This window comes from Aptenodytes forsteri, unplaced genomic scaffold (genome assembly GCF_000699145.1).
Source record: "Aptenodytes forsteri isolate BGI_AS27 unplaced genomic scaffold, ASM69914v1 Scaffold333, whole genome shotgun sequence".
NCBI classification, from domain to species: domain Eukaryota; kingdom Metazoa; phylum Chordata; class Aves; order Sphenisciformes; family Spheniscidae; genus Aptenodytes; species Aptenodytes forsteri.
Window position 1 is genome coordinate 2,071,028 of NW_008794542.1, and position 23,967 is coordinate 2,094,994.

A 23,967-nucleotide genomic window follows, 5' to 3' on the forward strand; every position below is an offset into this window, starting at 1 on the left:
AAAGAGAGAAGGGGGGGGGAAGGGCGCGGGGGGGAGGGGGGGGGAGCTCTAAGTGTTACTTTCCCCTTATCTGTAAATACAAAGTTTCCTGTATACCGGGTTGGATAACTCTGTAGTCGGTTCATTATCAAACTGTCTCCTATATGACTGGTCTGTACCCATGGCTTTGTGCAGCTCCCTGGACTGGTGAAGACTAATTTCTCCTCTCGCCTCAGAGCTAGGAGGCAGTTACTGAGCTACTCAAGGCAGGCAGGAAGGTTTGGTTCAAAAGCCTCTGCCAAGTTTGTTGAGCCATTAATTTGAGACTTAATTTTTTGGTAACAAATTACCTCCTTATCATGACCAGAAGTTCTGGAGCTTCCTCACTTCTGAGCAAAATTAAAAACTGGTCTGTAAAATAACTCCTGCCTAGAGTGACGTATGGTGTGCTTGTATGCCTCTTGTCCACCTCATCTAAAGTGTATCTCTCTTGTTTGCTAATTATTCTGTGCTGTTTGTTAAAGGAAGGGTCAAATTCTAAGCTATCAGATTCACTCCCTGAGTCAATTTCTTGGTATTGTCTCTGTGCTCTTTCCTGTGATGATGATTTTGGGCTAAGTGTATTTATGACAACACACCAGACTAGGACAGACAAATTGGTCCAGACATGAAATTAGGTTTGTCCTTAAAGTACAATAGAAGGTTTGGAATCCCAGAACACCTTCAACAGGGTGGATTCAAAGTGAAAAATAGGTTATCAACTAGTCTTATAATTTGTTGCGGGCCCTCAGGCCTATATTTACGGTGCTTGCTGTATCTTGAGACTTTTCCACTTGGCTTTTATCTTAATTAAGTGGATGTTTGAGAAGTTTCTAACTGTACTTCATCTAGTATTAATTTGAATTGTTTCTGCCGTGCAAGTGAGGCAAAATACTGCATTTTAGAATCTTCTGCAGAGCTGCAGATGATTAAATTTCCATCAGCTGTTTTTTGGATTTGGTAGGGCTTCATAGGTATGCTTGTGAAATGCTTTTTGCTTATTCTTTAGGTTGTGGCTTTGTAATTTGTTTTTTGTTTTGAGATTGTTTTCTGAAGAGGGGGATGACAAGTGTTGTCAGTCTGGGAATGTTTAATTTTACCATTTGTAAATAAGCTTGAAGGTAAATCTGGATTCTGTTTAGAGTGGGTTAATATTTATTACAGTCGATGTGGTCCTACTCCATGTTTCTTAGTCCCAAAAGGAGCAATTGGAACTCTATCGTCTCTTAAGAGAAAGATCAAGTGTTCCTGGAGCCAGCACATGGGACATTTGAAGCACAAGCAGCCTGTTTACTTCTCTCAAGAAGAGCCATAGCTCTTTGAAGTGCCTTCATGCTTAAATAACCAAAAAAGGCATATTTGAGATAAATAAGTACTCTGATTAAGAAACTGATTAACCTCAGTGTTGAGAAAATGTACTGTGAGAAAACCTTTGTGATTTGAAAAGCTGGGCTTTCAGCTGAACAAAATGGAAAAGTGTTTGAGTGGGTGCTCGCAAACTGTGAACACTATTTATCTGACATTTTCTTCTGTGTAAGAATAGAACTAATTACAAATTAAACAAGTTGGGTATGTTTGAGGGACCTGTTTATCTGTTCCGACAATTATGCTTTCTTCTAACTTAAAACATAGTATAGATCTAATCTTGCAATACAAAGATGATTTTAAGTAGTGTCATATTCTTTCTTTGTTTGTGGCTGTTGGAATTTAATTATTAGCAGAACTTTGAGGTGATTCGTTACTATTGCAAGGGAAGCCTTTTTACACCAAGCACTCTGTATTGTAGGGATAAGTCCTTAAACCCCCCAATGATAGTAATTTTTTCATTGCAAGGCAAAAGTGTAAAGGTTGTATATTGTGCAAATTAAACCTTTTCTAATGAAACAAAGGTGGACAAATAAAATAGATTTTTTTTTTTTTTCCAGTAAAAGAAATAACTCAGTTTCACTTTTTTCAAGAAGTAGTTGTTGCATTCCAAAGCAACAGTGGTTGGCCTGGTTTAATGTTTAGTAATTTGTCTTTCTGATTTATACGAAGTAGTTCTAAACCCAGCATCTCTCTATTCTGGGGCAGTGTCAGTGAGTTGTTTGGTTTTTTTGTGGTGGGTTTTTTTGGTGGTTTTTTTTTTTTTTAATTCATATGTGGGCACAGATAACAGATAAATGTTAACTTCTGTATAATAAAGCTGGTGTATAAAGTAAGAATGCATTGACTCATGTCTAGCTATAGGGATCAGTCCTGTTACTATGCGTCTGAGATTCTAGCTATGCCATGGTTGCTACCTTGGTATTTCTGCTTTGTAGCCTTGTGCAAGCGGAGTCTTATCAGCATCCATTATTTTTGATTATTTTTAAATTTATAATAAAGACAGAAAAGCAGAGTCATGCCAACTCAATTGGTTTGGAAATACTAACACAATAAATTTATTTTTCTATGCAAACTCTTGATCCTATCCATTCATTACTTATATAAATGAGCCTTTAATAAATTCTGTAGTAACATGAAAGCTTAATCCTTTGATAGACTAGAAGAAGCAAAAATTACTCATGTGCTGCCTCAATTTCTGTTTGCATTGATATGATTAAAGTGGAGTGTACCAATTCATAGGACTAATCAGTGCATTTTTATAATGGCTATTACAGTGGGAATTCACTATCTTCTTAAAGCTGAACTTTCAAAAAATGGTTTCTGTATCCTTCTCCACCTTCTGTTCTTTGATGGTATTTGGTACATCAGAATTAATGAAATAGCTAGGTATTAGTTAATGCCAAGTGAAAGACCAGTCTTTAATGATGGTTGATCATCATGCATTGTAGAATTTTGGAGCATTTGGCGTGTGCCTTGTGGAAGGCAAAGAACAGAGATATAACAATCTGACATGGTGGAAGCAGAGCCATCAGATGCGCACAAATCATGAGCCTTCAGTAATGAATGCAAAAGAAAATGTACTATTTTTGACCTGCAGTTCTGCTCCACAGTGACTGCTGTTTTTGATCAGAGCATACAGGACTGCGGTATCATGTATTGTTATCGGTTGAATTTTCTTTGTGGTGTGCTTTCTTCTCTTGCAGTCCTCCTTGAATATTTTGCACTCAGTAGTACTATCTACTTTGAATTTGATCTGCAGTGTGGTTACCATCCCTTTGTTACCTGTTTATGAAGCTATAATTACAGGACATGACAATTCTTTTTCGCTTCCTCCGCTGCTCTCTGTTTAGCCCAGGCTTTCAGAAAGGAGGTTGGAAAACGCAGTGACTTTATTTGCTATTGCAGTGATGTATTACTAAGGGTGGATGACAGATAGAAGAAGAGGTGGAGATAGCAGTTACAGGGCTGGGAAAAAAAAAAAATCCAAGCATCAAACTATTCCAGCCTATTCTTTGGGCTTCCTTCCTGGATAAAAAAAAGGGTTGATCCCTGCCCCCCCCATTCACTGTTTTGGTAAGAATTATTATTTTACAGCTAAATTTGACATCTATGACCTGGTGGCTATGTACAGTGAAGTACATGTACACATACAGAAATTTAAGCCCTTTCTCTTGCTTGGGAGCTTCGTGTTCTAGAGTGACAGCAGCTAATATTTCTGTTTTGTTTCCCCCCTGCCCCCTTTAGATCCCTGCAGTTCACTCAGCCCACCGTGCTTTACTGAGGAGGACCGATTCAGCCTAGAAGCTCTCCGCATGATCCATAAGCAAATGGATGATGACAAAGATGGTGGTATTGAAGTAGAGGAAAGTGATGAGGTAGGAGTAAAAAGCCTTCACTTGTGCATACATGAGGTCTGTCTTTTTTTTTCCTCCTGTTTTGTATAGCTGCTCTTTATGTTCCAGTACTTGAGTAGTTGTTGCTGTTTTTCTTAATTCAGCCCTTCCCACAGCCGAATGTGGAAGGAAAGTCTAATTTCTAGAATTGTCTGAAATGGAATATTATTGTCCATTGTTCTAGCCTAAAGGAAAGTTTTATGTGACTATGTATAAAAGTTGTTATTTTTGTGATCAGTGTAAGAGGTAGGCAAATGGTGTTGGTTTAGCTTGCAATGAGGTAACTAAGAGTTGATGTGATCTGCCACCTGGTATTTTAGTTTCTTTGCTCTAAGGTTTTCTTGCTTAAGTCATCACTAGGCTTTCCTGTTTACCTTAGATCTGTTCCAGGTACTTCATGGTGCAAAACAATACCTGTTACAGACAGCAGTCTAGAAAGCTTTCTTATGTGTTTTTGCTTACATTTTACAGGCAAGTAGTAAGCACCTCCTGCTGTAGGTTAATGGTAGGTTAAGTCCTATGAACTAAGGAAGGTTATTCAGACCTGCCTGAAGTTTTTTGTGATGGTGCTCGAATGAGTTTGGTAGGCAAACCAAATTGACAAAGGACTTGCCTTTGCACTTGGTCCTGACAAAGGACTTGCCCTTGCACTTACTCAACTTTACCATCGGGATTCTCAAAATTACTGGGTAGGAATGGAAATATCCATGTAGTTTCATTGTTCTTGCTTCTGCTTTCTGGCAGTTGTCAGGTACAGGCTTGAGAAAGGAAGGGGAGTGAAGATGTCCCCTTATCTCCTCGTCCCCTAAAAATGAGGGTATTGCCATATGGTTCTGAAGCCTATTCTCACTGGAGGTGAGTGGGAGAAGAATCTAGCCCTGGTTTCTCTTTTTGTAACATCTCAAGGAAGATTGTTACCCCTGAATGAGTTTAGTCGTGAATTATCGTTGTCAAGTTTAATGTGATGCTACTTACTTTTCTGTGTGATTATATACAAACAGCATCAACAGTGATTGATGCTTGGTTGATACGAGTTTTCTGAAGGAATACAGTACAGTGGAGAGAATGATCCAGAATAAAATAACGTACTTTTTAACTTTGGAGGAAAAAATCTGCTCTGTACCTTAGGGACTGTCACAGTGAGGTAGTTCAGGCACTGGAAATAGTCTAGCTCTGTTCTCGCAGAATGTTTGGTTATTGTCATTAATGTTTGGGAGAGGCACAATCCAGTCTGCAAACTGAAACATTAGTGATGGAGTGTGAGCTTTCTGATGAGCTTCAGCATTGTGTGATTCTCTTGACTTCTGCTGCATTTCTTATAGATGAAAGTTAAGAAAGTTAAAAGAAAATACTGAAATATTTATACATTGGAAACTTTTTATTAGCATTTAAAAGATCTGTCTTGGTTTCCAGTGGACCATCTTTATATCTGACCTTAAGTTTCTTCCTGTCCCAGGGGAATGTCGCGATAAATCCAAGCGACAGAAGCTACTCTTAAAACCTGTTAAAATGATTGAAATTGGAACAGTTCATGAGGGGTGCTGTTATAGCTGGGGTAATGAGAGATTAGTGAAACTATATATTCAAACTACTTACTGTGCATAAAATGACTGAAATGTAGCCCTTTCTTCTGCTAGCTCATTTTTAGTTATTGAAGAAATACTTCATAAAAAAAATCCTAAATAAGCTTTTTTGTATGTATAGTTTCCATACAAATCAGTGGTGAATATGTATTCACAGAGTGCTTTCTTCTAAGACATTAAAGGCAAACCTGAAATTAATGAGAAATGCAATTTAATTGCAAGTTCAACTAGTAATCTATATGTTCTTGTTGTAGCGCTCTTACTGGATCTTTACCATAATCTTAAAAGATCTGACATTTTAACCACAGTTACGTAGTTACCTGATTATGGTAGGTCTGAATATATACTAAATATGTCCTAATATACACTATTTCAAAACCAGATTTATGGGTTTTTTCTGTCACAGTAGGTAATGCTGCTTGTTTTGATTAAGAATGAGGACTGATAATTAAAAACCCCCCAACTTTATTACAAGTAAAGCTTACATGAAATACAGGGATTTTACTCAACAGCAGGGTAGTGGATTTCCCACTTCATGCTGCGTGGTTTTTGCTTGCAAGACTCCTGGAAGAGCAGTATATTGAATATGTTGATTAGATACTCATTGGCTTTTTATTTGGCAGGAAGAATGTGACAATGCACAATAACTTTCTGCTGTTTTACGAGCACTAAAACAGTGTTACAAATTACAAGTGTATATTTACACCAAGGAAGGAAGATCTTGTAAATAAGTTATTTTGAGAGGGGAAGGTAACAAGAGCTAAAGATGTTGAACTATTTAACTGTTTTAATTTGCTAATCCAGTTGAGAACTCCCAACAGTGATTCCAGACACTTCATCTGCACACCGTCTATTATTTTTCCTCATGTTCCTCATGCCCTGTTTTATGCTGTAGTTTTGTTTTTCCTCTGTGAAGTGAAGACTGACATAAAATCATTCTGTAGAGGATGTAAGAAAACTGGAACTTTTAGAAGAAACTTTTTATTTCCTCAAAAATTGTCTGATACTGGAAGTCTTTTGGATCTACCTTGTGTGGACTGGAAAGAAGCTTGTATTTGAACCTGATGAAATTGATGTGGGGAAACATGGTCTAAATTTTTAGCACGGGATTTATTAGTCATTGAAACACACGAAGGATTTGTTGAAGTCTTCTAAGGAAGATAGAGGGACTCTAGTTTGAGCACGGACTGGTTTTTTTTGGGGGTTTTTTTTTTTTTGCTTATTCTTTGGTCTGTTACCTAGGTTAGACTAGATGGTATAACTTAAGAGATTTACGAAGATGAAAGAACTTGAACTTTTAAATTTGGAGGAATATACTTTTCTAATTCTAGTTATTACAAAATACTTGAAAAAAGAGCTTTTGTCATAGCTACTCATATGTTTGAATTTTTTTTGCATTCAGGATTCAGAGTGTGCTTTACTGTGCAGTTACTAATTTCTGTAAAGTAGGCTATCACAGTGTGAAAACCAGAGTGTATGGTACAGCAGAGAAGAGAAAAAAGGAAGGATGTGGAAAAAGACTATACTTACCATTATGGCAGGCTAATATGAATTTCTCTATCAAATCTAGCTCCTGCTATTGTTACTTTATTATTAACATACAAAAGATTACAATTCTTTAAACTGGTTTAAAGAGGTAGGCTGTAAAAGGGTAGGTGAAGGGGAGAACATATTACTAACTGAGGTTTTAGTCATGTGTTGTGGGAGGCTATCTGCCTCAGGAAGCATCTGTTGCACCACATGTACGTGATTCGTTTTAATGATGAAGAGGCACAAGCAGTAAGACAGACTTATCATATGTTCACTATTTACATAGGTTTTTCCTGTTTCCAAAGAACCTCTATATGTAGATCCTACATTAAGTCATTTCCTCAAGGAATCTCTCCACAGAAATAGAATAAATTGATGTTTTTGAAATATTAATATCTTACTGTGTGTCTAATGTCAGACAAAGCTAATGGCATGAATTTACAGCTTTGCGTGGGATCTTTGGATAGATCACTTCATATCTTGATATTTTGTTTGAGTTTTTTTTGCGTGCACTTGCGTAATTACTTAACAAAAAAACCCAGCTCAACAAACCCCACACAAAACCACCAAAAAAAAAGAGACAAAAACCACTGTGTGGTGAGGAAGAGACTGCAGTATTGAAAGCAAGAAACGATCAGGGAATGGCTTTTAACAGTGTGGTCAAAGAAGTTGGAATCTCAGGGGTGATATGCAGAAGTGCCTGACTTAAAATGTTCTCCGGAGGCAAGAATCAGAAAGAATCTAGCTTTAGTGGCCTAGAACAGGGAGGATGATTGTCTTCTGTACAGTGATTAACGCAGAAAAAGTAGCTAGTATGATCTGATCAGGAATAGCAATAGTAATACAGCGCTTTGGCTATAGGAAGTTTGACAGGGGCAGAATATTTGACAGCTCAAGGTCTTCCTTTGAAGTGACCATTTCTGAACGGATGGGCTCTGTGAAGCTATTGTTTAAGGGCTTGAGGTCATATTTGCATCTTGGATGCAAAAATCCAAGAGAGGTGGAACAAACATAATGTCCGAGAGAGTACGCTGTGTTTTTTGAGAGAAAATGAAGAGGTGGAGTCTAAAAAAGAAAAAAAAGTCAAAGGAAGAATCCAGAAGGAAATAAAAATGGAGAAGATACAGAGGTCAAGTGTAAACAACTCAGTTAAAAATAAGTAATTTATAGAACTGGGGTGAGTTCAGAAATGTATGCTTCAGTATACTCTCCCTTTAGTGCTGATTTGTGATTAAAGGTTTTATAATAAAGGAGAACCGGTTCATGCTCTTATTACTTATTTTTATTATGTAATTAATTTGCTAGTCATATTCTTGGTTGTTTATGCTTCCTTTTAGCAGTTAAAATGGTACATGTATCTGTACATCACAATTTATTTTACAAGCATGCTGAATAAGCTTGCTAAATTAAAATATTATGCAATTAGTATTATATTTTAGGAGAATCTGGAGAAATAAAATTTAATGTGTAACTTTTCAACATGAAATTATTTTGTGAATTACTCCTGAAGTAGAGCTGACTACTCAGTTTGTGTAAAGATGAGATGGTGAAAGAAGTCTGTGGATATCTTTGTTCTGTAATTCCTTGAGAGAGAGAAAAAAATGAATGAAACATGATTTACTAGTTTGGACCAGAGACCTATTCATTTCAATAAGCTGTTCTGGACAGTAGTGAGTACTAAATACTACAGGCAAAATTGCAAGAAATTCCATGACAGGAAATCCTGAAGAACTAGATGCCAGGATAGTGTGGTGCTCCCGTTTTAAATGTGTATGATTTGGATATTAGGAACATAAAAAGTGTGAGGTGGAAAAACACTTTCAGAATTTAACATTAAACTCAGGATGACTCTTAAGTGAATAGCCCTTCTGTATTCTTGAACAAAAGCAAATTTATGCGCAGAATTTCTCTTCCTTTTGATTGTTACATCTTGGAGGGAGTAAAGATTTAGCAGAAGAGGTTTTTTTTGGGGGGAAGTACAGCTGTGTATGGAACGGATGTTAAAAAAATAATGGATGACTGTTCAAAAGCTTGATCTCCCTTTGTTTAGTGCATCTTGGCACCTCGTTAAACTTCAGGAGCCTACCCCAGGTGTTATAATTTTAGCTGGGAGAGGTTCTGCTATAGACTGAGCCCTTGCTTCATTTTGTTGTCTGCAAATATACGCTCAGCAAGATGTTAAAAGTCCTTTAAAGTTCCCTTAGTATTCTGGTTTCATCCTTATCATTTATATAATAAAGGTCCTTACACTGGTGTTCATATTTGTGTAAAGTAGCTTATACTTCAGTGTCAGCCGGTTAGGCAAAATTCTGTGTGGTAAAGAAATACCTGCTGCAGTGGTTCAGAAACTGAAAACACTCTTAAGAGTTTTGCATAATACTGGGATGCCTCCTGAGCGTGTTTTACATCTCACTGTGAAAGAACATTGTTACAAACATTGATCTTTCAAACGAGTATTTTGAGCTTCCTAACCAGCGTAGCAAACCTTTTCCCCCAAAGCTGTTGGGTTACTTCGATTCCCTGAGTTTTAGATCTGTTAATAGAGGTCTTTTTTTGCATTTAATTTTATCATTCAACTGCTAATGTATTTGTCCCTAGGCAGAGTGTCTTTTAGCCTCCTGAAGTTTTGTAAGCAACTCTGAGCATGTCTACGCAGTCTATTTTTTCAGAGCAGGATAGGTAGGAGCCAGGTCTTGTCTGAAAACATCATGACTGTGTTAGTCTACAACTGTGCCTGTGCAAAGAAGTCCTGGAGAGAGGCAGCATGTGTTTTCGTGGGTACGGTTGCATAGAAACCTGTTCCAATGTGATTTGGATCAGACCTACCTCATGCCTTGCCTCGTTGGAGGTACTTAAGCTAATATGTAGCTGTCTGCACCTGTTTATGTAGCACTGCAGGCATTTAGTCCTGCTACAATGAAATACCCCTTGGAAATTCTAACTTGGCTTTGAAGAGATTGCAAAGTTTGCTTTGCAGTAGAACAGCTACAGTTTTGTTTTGAGCTGCAATAATCTTTTTCAATAGAATTTGTAGATTACTTAAGATACACTTGGTAACACTTTCACAGCTATGTCCTACAGTTTTCTAGTAATGTTTCTATTATGCTTAAATACATTTTCTTGTTTTACTGTGTAACATCTCTAGAAGCCATTTCTATAGGGTGGGCAGTTGTGAATGCTGTCATACCTGAATCATAGTATGTTGCCTTTTAAAAGCACACTCGCCATCCTAACTTGGTCAATAAGTGGGACATTGTAATAGCTGCAACGAGTCTGGTAGCAGTAGGTGGGAGGGAATGTACTAAAAGGCTGTCTAACAGTGACCGGCTGTATCTGAAGGTAGGATTATAGGAAAACTGAAGTTGTAACTTTTGCGGGTTTTCTTTTGAAGGAATAAAACTGAAGGAAATAACACTGTTTAAGGAACAGATGCTCAAGAAATACAGTAATACTTAGCCAGGAGATGTTACTAATTGCTCTTAAAGTAAACTTGTCAGTTAGAGAGTCTATTTTAAGTTGGTGAAACTGAAAATCATAAACTTGAGCCTTCACCCAGAACGAAATATAAACATAGCATATGAGTACTTCCTTCTGCAGTTAGTGAGTGTGGTTAATTTTACTTTTTCACTGGTGTTTGCAAAAGTATGCAATTGTTCATTTGCTCCTCAAAGAGCAAGCATCTTTTGCAACTTAGCATGTTTTAACTTTTTGTATTGTTGCATGTGGCTTTAGTTTGTAAGTGCTCCCTCCATGTCAAACTGGTATTGGATTTTGGCATGTCTTTTTTCCTCTTTTGGAAGGGTCAGAATTTTTTGTTGTTGTTGGGGTTTTTTTTGTTTGTTTCTTACTTCAGGTTAGTTTTTGGTTATGAGTTGACTGGCTTTTGGTGAATGTTACAGTACTAAAGGCTTTCTGAAGAGGGAGGAAGGTTGTGGCATACCTGACCTTGTAACTCTTTTCCAGGGCTCCACAAGTCCCGTCCCCTCCAGGGAGGAGAGAGTTTCCTCTCCACCTATTACACTGCTGAACCTTGGACTTTGGGATGTGAGTCTTTGTAGAGGCACAGTTGTTATAGTACTTTTGGAATCAAACCTCCAGTTTTGAGTCTAGGTGTGGTGTTTTTTTACTCTCTACTTGTTTTTGAAGTAACTACTTTGACAAATGATTTTTTTGTTTCACACAGGTTTTAGGTAACTTATCTGCTGCTTTCTTGGTTTCAACTTTGTAGTCTTAAAAGGCCTTCTCCCTCTTGAGTAATTATGTTGGCTAAGATATTCCTTAGATGTTTTTTGTTAGATCTTACTCTTTTAACCTCCCTGTTTTTTATTCTCTACTTGTTTTTGAAGTAACTACTTTGACAAATGATTTTTTTGTTTCACACAGGTTTTAGGTAACTTATCTGCTGCTTTCTTGGTTTCAACTTTGTAGTCTTAAAAGGCCTTCTCCCTCTTGAGTAATTATGTTGGCTAAGATATTCCTTAGATGTTTTTTGTTAGATCTTACTCTTTTAACCTCCCTATTTAGAGTTATTTTTCTAACCTTTTCTTTGTATACTTAATGACCAGGACAACAGAAGAGAGATTAGCTGCCATGACAAGGAACAGAAAAATCCTCTCTTTGTACCAGAGTTGTTCTGGTTTTATGGCTTGCTTGAATTTAGGACACAGTTCCTTTTCTTAAAGGAGAACTTCCATATTAGGCCAGTTTTGAAACAAAGATCTTTTGTTTAAAAGAAAGATATTTGATGTCACATATCTCTTCATTAGTAAATGCATTCATTCTTTGAAATGTGATGGCCTCTTTCTAGCTATGCACACTGTAACTTTACCGTTGTGACCACCCGGTGCTAGAGAACCTCGTTGAGGAAGCAGTCGTGGTTATTCTCACAGGATCTGGGAGCAACATGGGTAGGACTGAGCGGAAGAGGGGCTCTTTTCTTTTCTTGAAGAAATTCTCATAAATGCATAATCTCTCCCTCTGAGCAGTAACTGCGTACTGATTACTAAATGCAAACGGCTTACAAGTTTGTGTGTTGACAGTCCCTTTTTAAAAAAGGGACTTAGTCAAATATGCTAAACAGTCTCTCAGTATAAACCAGATCTTTTCCACTGTTGTCCTTTTCTCCTGGGAAACGTTGTGCTTCGAACTTGGATTTGTTTTCTGTATTTGTGATGAAATTTGAAATCAGGCTTTTCATTTTTTCCCCCCCTCAACTTGTTAGCGTAGCCGGCTGTGCTCCAGCAGTGTGTTGAGAACGTGAATTCATATGTTAACTCTTGCTCCCTCTGCGGGCTCCATAGCAGAACGACATGAAATGCTGCAAGTTTTCCATAAACTGTTGCTTGCATTGCTTATCTGGGTGCCAAGGTAACCTATGTCCATCCCATTTTTAAAATCAGAACACTTTTTCTTACAGTAGCTTATAGTGCTTTGGGGTGAGATGTAACCCATTGAAGCTTTTCTGTTTACCATTTGGCATCTTCCTTCTCTTCTTTATTCTTAACCCTGTATGTAGTATTGTTAACAGCAATTCAGATTTTCCTTGACAGCACCTGTAACTGTTCAAACGTTCTCGTCCTAAAGTATTTTACAACCTTTGCTGACAACTAGCAGTAAAGATAGAAGCAAGTTTATTTCTTGTGAACAAAACTGGTCTGAGGTATGAGTTTTAGCTAAGGAGATGCAAAGTGTGCTGAAACCTTTACATGCAGCATATATTCCATTCTGTTCCGCTTCAGAAACTTGATTGGCTTACGACATTTGTTTTAAAAAAACAAATGTCCACGCCTGACATTTGGAGTCTCGCAAGGGCAGTGCATCACCAGTCACTAGAAAGCTGAACAGTGAGTGTAACATGTATCTTAACCCCCATATGAAGGGAGATAGTCTTTACAGGGTGGGACCTATAATAAATTTTTCTGTCTCTTTAGTACATTTTTCACAAGTTCCCAAAAGACACGTTGGGGATGGTAGTTGGTAGAAGGTACTTGTAGTCTGAAGGGAAAAGGCGAGGTGGGCAAACATCAGTTCTTTCCTGCTGCTCCAACTGTGAGACTGTACTTTAATCTGGAATGGCTTAGAGACATTAGTGAATAAGAAGATTTTTTTGTTTTCTTATTGTTTGGTTCCTTTTCTTCAGTTTACCCTTTAATAAATGTGGAGTGGGAACAAATAAGATAATCCGCCTTTGATTGCACATTGCATGTTAGCTGTGGAAATTACCAGCTTCATGGTAGTTGTGCCAATTTGGGAAGTACTCAGAGTTCACGCTTGGACTATGACATATGCAGCAGAGGTTATGCAGCAGATATTTTTACATTTGCTACATTTAGTACATTAACATATAGTTACAGCAATCAGTCCTTTTCTGTGCTTATTGTACCTTTTTACAGTTGCTGGTCCATGGTGTTTCAGAAGTTCTGTAATTAACTCTGCCCCAACAGGCTGCTATTTTCAATTGTTCTCATATATTTCATAAATTTCTCCTATATTTCTCATGTATATATGTGGTGTGTATATGTATCTGTATTTATGCCTTTCTCATATACATAAGGAAGAAGAGTTAAAAATGCTTGTGCAATTTGTATGGGCTAAATGGAACTATTTTAGGAATCAAAAGGCTTTAGAAAGCTAATGTCTGACAATCAAAAAAGTTTTGAAGTGGTAGGTGAATGAGAGAAGGTTTGCATCCAATCTGTATTTGGAACCAAAAGACATGTACGGCTTTATGATTGGATTAGGGAAGGCAACTAGTACTTTATCCCCATTTTAGCAGTTAGAGGAGAAACTTGAATCCCTTCCCATGGTTTTTAGATTCCCTTACTTCATTCTTACTAGGAATTTTTTAATAAGGGGTAATTGATAAGTGTTATCTTTTTCTTGTATATTTCTGCTATCATACACTGTCTCTTGTTACTAAGAGTTAATATTATGGTTTAACACTGACTACTTTTCAGTCTTTCCTGCAGTTTCTTGAATGACATAATCTCTAGATTTGTTAGAAATGGGGCCTATGCAGGAAGCTCTGCAGATAAATTATTACCAGGACTAAATTTTAAGAAGTGGGGTCTTCTGCAGTGCATCGTTAGCTTGGCCTTCTTCCTCACTTCTGCTTGAAGTGGTGATGATATATGACCAGCCACATAAAAAGCTGGTTTTTGAGTTAGCTGTCATGACTATCTATAGCTGTTTTTGTTTGAGCAGCTTTATCCTTCAGGAACTGAAGAAAGCAAGCAATCTGCTGTGGAGGATTACTTAGCTCTCATGTTAGTTTTCTGGTAACACTAAGGTGTCCACCCACAGAGACTGCTCATGCTGTGCTTTTAGGGACTGATATCTATGAAAGGTCTCCACTATTAATGGAAGGTAGTTTGCTAACTAGTGTTCCAACTTTTCTAGGCCTGTGTGAAATAAAAATAAAATGGGTTTTACAGTTCCATGCTTTTTTTTTTTCTTGTACGTATGTGGAGAACCCCTTTGTAGTGACTTGTGAAATACTGGTACAACATTGCTATGTGTGACATGATTGCAGGACCTTCCTTTTTATCATGTTTACTAAAAGGCAAAGCGTGGTATTTTGACATAGGCTTCCTATTAATTACTGAGAATGAAACAGCTTTGTGTAATGCTTCTGTGCTTGGAGTGTAACCACTGCGGAATGATTAGCAAGAGGAAAATTGGCCCTAAGATGCCTTCTGTTTAATTTCATGAAATAGAAGTCAAATTTTTGTTGTCCAATTAAAAGACTTTAGTAATACTTAGTCAAAACCTTTCTCTCATCCCTCAAGCAGTTGCATTTAACTGGTATAGCAGGATTCAGGTATTACTCATCCATAAAGGACTGGCACATTTTCAAATCTTGCATGGTCTTATCTTCAGGTAGGTGAAGTTGGTTAAATGCGTTCAGAATAGAGAAGTACGCCCTGTGACTTGTGTGGTGCATTCTTGTAATCCCTGTAAATCTAAGGCATACTAATAATGTTGTTAAATCTACTATACTACCAACTGCACCTTCAGTTTTCCTAGGATTTAATCATTGTGAAAATCAAATCCTGTAAGAGTGTTTAACTTGTTTTCTGACTGTTTGATGTAGTCAGCTTACATGAATTGTGTGCTGCTTGCATGGGGAAGGGATAGCAAAGATTCTCCTCTGCCTGATTTCCTTGTAGTTTCTGTTTAGAAATTGTTATTTTGGCATTTAAGATGGTGTTTTTCCTTTTCTTCAGTTTCTGAGGGAAGATATGCAATACAAGGATGCCTCTAATAAACATAGTCACCTGCACAGAGAAGACAAACATATCACCATTGAGGATCTGTGGAAACGCTGGAAAACATCTGAAGGTAGGTAAAGAAGAGTAGCTAAAAATGATGGTGGTTATTGAAATAGACATAATTCAACGATTTTTCCACCAAGTCGTTTACAGTAGTAAATGGATGACCTCTTTTAAAGCATCTTCATGAATCCGTTTTGGTGCTGTTATTTATAGGCGTACGTAAACCTGACTAAAAACTCATTCAGTCCAGCTAGTGTTAATTTCCTCTTGACGTGCTGGGTGTATTGTAAGTAAAGTAAGCTAGCTTACACACTCATCAGTATGAGGTTGTAATTTACAAAGGTGACTGTTGCAAGCGCATAATTCCAGATAAGCATGTTTTTAATTTAGTAAGCCCTAAAGGCTGCTGTCAAGCTGTTTTTAAACATTTATTATACTTTGTATTAAGTGGAAAGTCCAATGTGCTTGCACTTTGATGTAAACTTTCTTTGTGCTATGAAGAGCCAGAATTATTAGTCCAAAGCATTTTGGAAAATCTCTGTAAACTTGGGATACAGGAAAATGGACTGAGAACCTACCACCACCATCCCTCCCCGATGTTGATTTGAATGAAATAAGTTGAGCCAAATACTCTAAATATCAAAAGACAGTACTTAATGAGCAGTACAGTGTTCATTGCCAAATATGGTCCAGGATGTAGTGATTAAAAAAAGAAATTTCCAGAGATCTGGAATGTTAGTTGTTAGGAGAAAAATACTTGGTTTTTGTCCACACCATTCAGAAGGTGTTGTGCTAATGGTGAGCGTATAGAGATCTAAAATTTGGTATTAGTAAAACAACTAAAAGTAGGAACAAAAGAGGAGTGAAACTAGGAACATGCCATTGGTTCGTTCAGCTGATGTAGGAAGTCATTTAAGTGCGGTCTGAGGTAATATATTGGTGGTTTGCTGCGTAGTAAATGTCTAAGTTTTAACCAGCGATTTTTAGCCTCATCTCTTATTCTGTAAATATTCTGTAAATGCTTATTCAGTAAAGATCTTGTTCAGTGAAAACATTGCAACTAAATTATCAGAGAAAATTATCTCCATACAATTGTTTGTCTAACTTATGAGTAACTCTTCAAAAATTTAGGCTATAGTGATATCAGAAGTATCTAATTTGTCTATTGTGTATATCTTTGTTTCAGTTTTCTTGAATGTAGTGATCATTGTGAGTAAGACTCAGAATATTTTGAGAGGAATGTCTGGTCTTATTGTGTCTGCTTATAATGGCTTTACTGTGCATCCTGTTGAGGAAACTAAAGTTGCACCACAGGGAGGCCCTTAGAATGAGACTCCCAAGCAGTGTTAACAGTGATCTGGTGACTGTTAGAAAGCATGAAGCCTCTCAAATAATAAACTACTTTCATTTAATATTAGGAAACATGGAAAATACTGCTTTCCCTTTCTAGATGTTTTAGGAATTCTGATTTATTTGTTTCTTACGTGCTGCTAGTTTATAGTACCAGTTTAATGCAATTTGACAGCATTAAACAAGAGGGTGGAAGGTAGTGTAAATGATGGTACCAGTAATTTGAAACTTCATTAAGTAGTCTGTTGAGGTGTCTGTGGTGAGAATTACAAGCTCTAATTAGTGCCCTTGACAGTGCCCATTAGTGCTTATGCAGAAACTTCTTCTGGATCTATTGCTGCTTAGTTTATGCTGAGTAGAATTGCCTTCCCATAAAGCTTGCTTTATGTGGATATTTGTCTTAAGTATTTGCCAAATAGCTTAAAGTTGCTTTCTGTTTAACATACTGATGATGTGAGACACATAAGATTTGAGGGAAGAAGCTGAAAACACGGGTATGGTAAGTGTGCCATTGCTGTTTGGTGTCTCCTTTTAGCATTAAGAAAAACAGAGGTTATTTTTAAGTAATTGCTTGAGAAGGATCTTATACAGTGAATGGAACCCTGAAGATTGGCTCCATTCAAAGCTTTAAAAATTGCCTAATAAAATAAAAAAAGCAGTTTTGGAATATTGCTTTTTAATATTTCTGGCACTGGGCAGGCTTCAGTGAGTTCTTTAGTACAAAACAAGACTGTCAGTTTAGTTGACATTACTTACGCTTTTTGTGACAGTTTAAATTTTTTAATCTCATAATGTAATTCTACAAAGAGAACTCCATTTAGAGGAATGGCTAGGAGCTAGCATAGCTGTTTAAAGGGTAGAAAACACTGCTTTCTGAAAGCCTTCTGACTTCTATTATTATGTGTGTCTGTTCTTTAAATGTAAATGCTAGTATATGCTTGTTGTGTGGTATTTGCTTTGACTATCTCCTTTTCTTTCCAACTAAGCAGTATTTATACATATACAGAGCCTTTCAGCTATTCTAAAGTATCAAGCTTAGTAGTTTAAAATCAAGGGTGCATCTTCAGTATTTTTTTTCTACAAAGGCCTTGAAGAGGTGTTAGTTGTGAGTGCAGCAAAGGTGACAGATGGACATTTGTTTTGATGTCTTTTTGAATACCAGTCTTTGTACAACTATCTTTGAAAGTTTTGTCTCAAGGGTGTCTGCCTTCTCTTTTTTTTGCCCCTCTAATGGGCTAAGATCATATGAATTTGCTGTCTAAAGAGAGATGTGTAGGTATTTAGTCTCAATAGTAAGGGAGTCTGTAAACTCGACGCAGGGCCCTTCTCTGACCTGTCATAGTGAATAGGTAGGGTGCTGCATTCTTGGTGATGTAGCTTTGTCCCTTGGGAATTGATTTTGTAGCAGAGTAAAACTGTAGTGGTCAAACCTGGAGTTCATGAATGGTTTACTATTGTCAGACTAATCTGAGTCCTACCACAAACTAGTTTTTATAAACTGCCTTAAAGCAGTTTTTCTTTACCATTATGGCATATTTGACCTTTAATGTTATAGTACGTCCTGTAGACTGCCCTATAATACAAAAAAAGCTTCTCCCTTGCCTTGTGTATTTTTTTTCTTTAACTCTTTTTCCTTCTCTGTGGTAAGTAGAAGGTGACCTGAAGTCTGGTACCTTATTTATTAGGGGATAAAGATAAAAAACGGCTTTATGTTTGTATGTGTGATCATTTGTTTTATTCTGAGGTAATTTTGCACAAGTGTTCTTGCAGCAACTGGGACTAAGCTGCATACCACAAAGGTGTTATAGTTGCCTTGCACTTTCTTAATCATTTGCTGTCTCAGGTTTTAAATATCCAGAGATTGGAAATGCATGTAAGCAGGGCTTGGCTAAGGATGAGTTCATAATGCTGCGTTCTGTTCCAGGCAAGACCAGTACAGTACTGCAGACTGGCCCTTCTGTGTGAGAGGAAACAAGAGTTGTAATGTTAAACTGTTGAAAAGATAGTCAAGGTCATCCCTCTCTTTTGCTTTTTCATGCTATTTAAAAACCTACTAGTGGCAGCATATTTCATGCTGATGTTGCTGCTGAAGGTCCTGCTAAAACAAAACTAGCTTTTGAATCCTTCTATGTGCTTGATACAGAACAATCTTGTGATTCTCTATATTGCCTGGTCAGCCTGTTCTGAACTTTTAAGCCAAGTATATTGCTGTCATTCACTCCTTGCCATGAAACACTCTTACCGAATGTAATTTGATTTCTGAAAGGAGTAGGAGGTCTATAGGAGTACTGGGACTGATACTGTAATGTTGTTTTACTTCACGCCTCCCTGCTGTGAAGCACTGTGCTACATGATAAATTTAACATGAAGAAGTGATATGTAGCTTGATCTTCTAATCAGCCATTAATGTGAGTTAACAAGGAGCAGCTTTCATACAGGGCCAGTTTGAAGCTACTTTTGCTGTCTTCACCTTCAGGCATGTTATAGCACTTTAAAAAAAAAAAAGTAAAAAAACCCCCCAAACTTGTGATCTGAAATACAACAGCTGATGCAAGTCTAGAAACAGTGCTGCACTGGCATGTAAACAACTGTGGCTTCTACACCTCCCTGCCCAAGGCATGTTGCTAACATCCTCTCTCTCAAGATATCGATTTGTGAAAATAGGTGTGAGAGGGAAGGATATTATGATTACTTTTTGATGCTATATGCATTTAACTTAAAGTAATCGTCAGTTGCTACTCCACTGTCTGAAGTACTATATTCTTTTTGGGTGTTTTAAAATAAGGAAAAGTTACAACCTCAGCTAATTAGTAGGAGCTGGCACATTCTAATTGGCAATGCTGATTGAGATGAATTTCAGCTGGCCTGCTTGACTTTCAGTACACCTGGCGTATATCGCTTGTCTTGTGTAAGCTTTCAGTAAGCTTATAACTGCTTCTGCTGAAGAAAGGCCAGTTTGCTTCTCAGTACTGTATGCTGTTGTAGAATAAACATATATGTTGGTCATAAGGTCTTATTGGAGACAAGTCAAGCAATACTTCTTACCAGTATATAGTATACAGAAGATATCAACAAGAAGAAACAGTCTGAACATTTTCACTGATATAAATCAATCTCCCAGGGCTCCACTGTGGTGCTGTAGGAAAGGGAGGACAGGGTAGTTTAGGGTCTGGTTCCACCTGAAAAAGTTGGGGATTTGCAGGCATGGACACTGGAATTACGCTAATGCAGAATTAGTTTACATAACAAATGTAAATTTCTTGTGAAACATGTGCATGGGCAGAGATTCAGACCGTGAAATCCCAGAATAAGAGTTGACTGTATTGATTATGCTTAGCTTAAATGGAGAGTGGTCATTTAACAGTACACAACATAGAATCATAGAATCATTTAGGTTGGAAAAGACCTCTAAGATCATCGAGTCCAACCGTAAACCTAACGCTGCCAAGTCCACCACTAAACCATGTCCCTAAGCGCCACATCTATACATCTTTTAAGTACTTCCAGGGATGGTGACTCAACCACTTCCCTGGGCAGCCTGTTCCAATGCTTGACAACCCTTTCGGTGAAGAAATTTTTCCTAATATCCGATCTAAATCTGCCCTCGTGCAACTTGAGGCTGTTGCCTCTCGTCCTATCACTTGTTACTTCGGAGAAAAGACCGACACCCACCTCGCTACAACCTCCTTTCAGGTAGTTGTAGCGAGCGATGAGGTCTCCCCTCACCCTCCTTTTCTCCAGGCTAAACAACCCCAGTTCCCTCAGCCCCTCCTCATAGGACTTGTTCTCCAGACCCCTCACCAGCCTCGTTGCCCTTCTCTGGACACGCTCCAGCACCTCGACGTCCTTCTTGTAGTGAGGGGCCCAAAACTGAACACAGTATTTGAGGTGCGGCCTCACCACTGCCGAGTACAGGGGCACGATCACTTCCCTACTCCTACTGGCCACGCTATTTCTGATACAGGCCAGGATGCCATTGGCCTTCTTGGTCACCTGGGCACACTGCTGGCTCATGTTCAGCCGGCTGTCGACCAACACCCCCAGGTCCTTTTCTGCTGGGCAGCTTTCCAGCCACTCTTCCCCAAGCCTGTAGCGCTGCATGGGGTTGTTGTGGCCAAAGTGCAGGACCCGGCACTTAGAATCATAGAATCATTGAGGTTGGAAAGGACCTCTAAGATCATCGAGTCCAACCGTAAACCTAACGCTGCCAAGTCCACCACTAAACCATGTCCCTAAGCGCCACATCTATACATCTTTTAGGTACTTCCAGGGATGGTGACTCAACCCCTTCCCTGGGCAGCCTGTTCCAATGCGTGACAACCCTTTCGGTGAAGAAATTTTTCCTAATATCCGATCTAAATCTGCCCTCGTGCAACTTGAGGCTGTTGCCTCTCGTCCTATCACTTGTTACTTCGGAGAAAAGACCGACACCCACCTCGCTACAACCTCCTTTCAGGTAGTTCTAGAGAGCGATGAGGTCTCCCCTCACCCTCCTTTTCTCCAGGCTAAACAACCCCAGTTCCCTCAGCCCCTCCTCATAAGACTTGTTCTCCAGACCCCTCACCAGCCTCGTTGCCCCTCTCTGGACACGCTCCAGCACCTCGACGTCCTTCTTGTAGTGAGGGGCCCAAAACTGAACACAGTATTCGAGGTGCGGCCTCACCAGTGCTGAGTACAGGGGCACGATCACTTCCCTACTCCTGCTGGCCACACTATTTCTGATACAGGCCAGGATGCCATTGGCCTTCTTGGTCACCTGGGCACACTGCTGGCCCATGTTCAGCCGGCTGTCGACCAACACCCCCAGGTCCTTTTCTGCTGGGCAGCTTTCCAGCCACTCTTCCCCAAGCCTGTAGCGTTGCATGGGGTTGTTGTGACCCAAGTGCAGGACCCGGCACTTGGCCTTGTTGAACCTCATACAGTTGGCCTGGGCCCATCGATCCAGCCTGTCCAGGTCCCTCTGCAGAGCCTTCCTACCCTCGAGCAGATCAACACTCCCGCCCAACTTGGTGTCGTCTGCAAACTTACTGAGGGCGCACTAAATCACATAACCCAGATCATTGATAAAGATATTGAACAAGACCGGCCCCAATACTGAGCTCTGTATACCAGATCTATATATACATAGACACATAAAAATATATGTGTATATATATATAATAGTATATACATATACCAAAAAGTAATTGATATTAACTTTTATGTAAACAGGTAACAGTGTAAGAAGAATACAGAAAGTACAAGTTCTGATTCTAGTTGGGGGTAGACTTTGGTTGCTTCTTTTCACAGTTTCTGTACTAATAGAGGTATCTGATACAGTGATAGATACTGAATAGTAAAGTGGTTTTTCCTAAATATAACTGGTTTGTTTGGGGAATTTTCCTTGATATTCTATGAAGGAAACATCACACCAGTCTAAGCAGTAGGACAGATGTGATTGACTATTGTAAACAACTTCAATATTTACCACATTTATTACATGATAATATGTTTAAAATTACTACTGAATTATAAAAAAGTACAAATTTATGTAAATTTTGACAGTGACTACAAAATACTTTCAGCAGTAGAAGTGAAACTTCTCGATATTCTTTTTTCTTTTTCTTTCTCCCCCTCAATTTATAAACTCAGTGAATTGTGTTGCTTCCGAAATTGCATGTTCTGTACTGTCAGTGGTAAAGTCTGTAGTGTGTAGTAGCTATTTTAGGTGATTTTTTTCCTATGTCACATCAAAACAATGCTTTTGCTATGGATCAGTTTATGAACATATTTCCGGAAAGCAGTTAAGGTGATATTTTTCTGGATGATCTTACCACCCTTTTGAGATGCTTAGAATGACTTGTAAGTCTAATCACTTATTCACAAAACAGTTAAGAATCTTTGTGGTGTGAAAATGATCTGTTTACAAATAGAGCCCAGACATTTTGCATAAAAGCTTAGATTAACATGACAAAACTGAGTCTGTTGCAAGATATATACCTGGAATACCTGGAAAACAGTTTGTGACTCAAAAGCAGAGGAAGAAATAGGACAGCATGGTGGGAAGGAGGCGTACCCGTTAATACAGATAGAATACAAGTGGTTTGTATTGCAAGTTTATTTTTTTACAGCTATAAGTGGGTCTGTGAAACGTGTGCTGTCTCCAGTTATCTGGAATGATGAAAATCTGAAATGTTTAAGTTTATTTTTCAGCTATGCTGAGTGTAGGCAGGAGACCTTATTTCGGTTTCAGTGCGAACTGAAATATGAATTTGAACTCAAAAATTTTAATTGTCTGCAGCTTACCTGTCAAGCTTTCAGCAGCTCTTTCTAAAGAATCACTGTCAAAATTCACCACTGAGTATGTGTCCTTGTGATAAGGTTTCTAAAGAGATCTCTGCCCAGCGTTGTCACATGCAAGTAATTTTAGAGAGTGCAATGCTTAAAGAAAAAGATATTTGTTCATGCAAAGGTATGTCTGTCCAGAAGGAGGCTGTCACTTTATTTCTTTCATGTGCAGACAAACGTTTGCAGACTTCAGAAATGGAGAGAACAATTGCCCTTCAACTTTGTCAGTGTGAAGCTGTAAGCTGTAGCAGCTGGCCTGTAAGGGCCAGAAATGTGATTTTTTTTTTTTTTTTTTTTTTTTTTTTGTGAAATCTATGGGCAGTATTTTCTTAGAGCATCTGTAGCTATGAAAGGTTATGTAGACTTTCGCTGTTATACAGGAAAATTGTTGATTATTCTCTACATATTTAAATAGGTTATGTAACTTTCGCTGTTATACAGGAAAATTGTTGATTATTCTCTACATATTTAAATAATTCTTTTTAGTGGGAATATTATTACATGTAATACAGCTGTTTTGGGCCTATTTGAGAGGTTTAATTGTTTTCCTATTAAATTTCTGCTGTCTTTCAGTACTTTCTTTCAATCTCCTCTCTTCCTTTCTTCTCTGCTCCCATTTTGTGGTTAGTAGGCATGAGCCTCTATGAAGATTCTTGTGAAAACAAGTTCTTAAGCTATCATCTTGGGAAAGATCTTGGTACATTGCCTTAAATGGTTACAGCACCTGCTGATGTGTTTAATTCGGCAAGGGTAGCAAGGACAAAAGGATTGAGGCTGAGATCAGTTTAAGTAGATAAAAGTCACGAGATGCTGTCCTGATTTAAACTAAAGCAAAACACTAAATTGTTCTGTGGAATTTTTAATAAAAAAATGTTTCTATTGGTTCCATGCTTGTTTTGTTTATAGTTTGCCTAAGCTTCCTCTGAGAAGCACATAATGAAAAAGGCAAAATGCCAGAAACACCTTGGTGAATGTTAATGCTAATTTTTCTGCAATTATATTTGGCTAAACCCTCTTGCTCACTGTAACGTGCTCTTCTACTGCTTGTCTTCTATGTCTTGCTATTGATTTTTACAAAAATTAAAGGTAAACTGTTTTTTTTCCTCCAGTTCATAACTGGACTCA

The 23,967-nt window shown here is 38.2% G+C and overlaps 1 protein-coding gene across 1 annotated transcript in view; it reads left to right on the top strand.

Annotated features, from left to right (window-relative positions):
- The first annotated feature begins 3,664 nt into the window (after positions 1-3,664).
- The window catches only part of STIM2 (stromal interaction molecule 2), a 32,805-nt gene continuing 12,502 nt past the window's right edge, over positions 3,665-23,967 (top strand). Inside the window, 3 exon segments of the mRNA XM_009272301.2 lie at positions 3,665-3,761; positions 15,118-15,232; positions 23,952-23,964. Of these exon segments, the coding sequence (XP_009270576.1) occupies positions 3,699-3,761; positions 15,118-15,232; positions 23,952-23,964 (191 nt within the window). The 5' untranslated portion in view covers positions 3,665-3,698.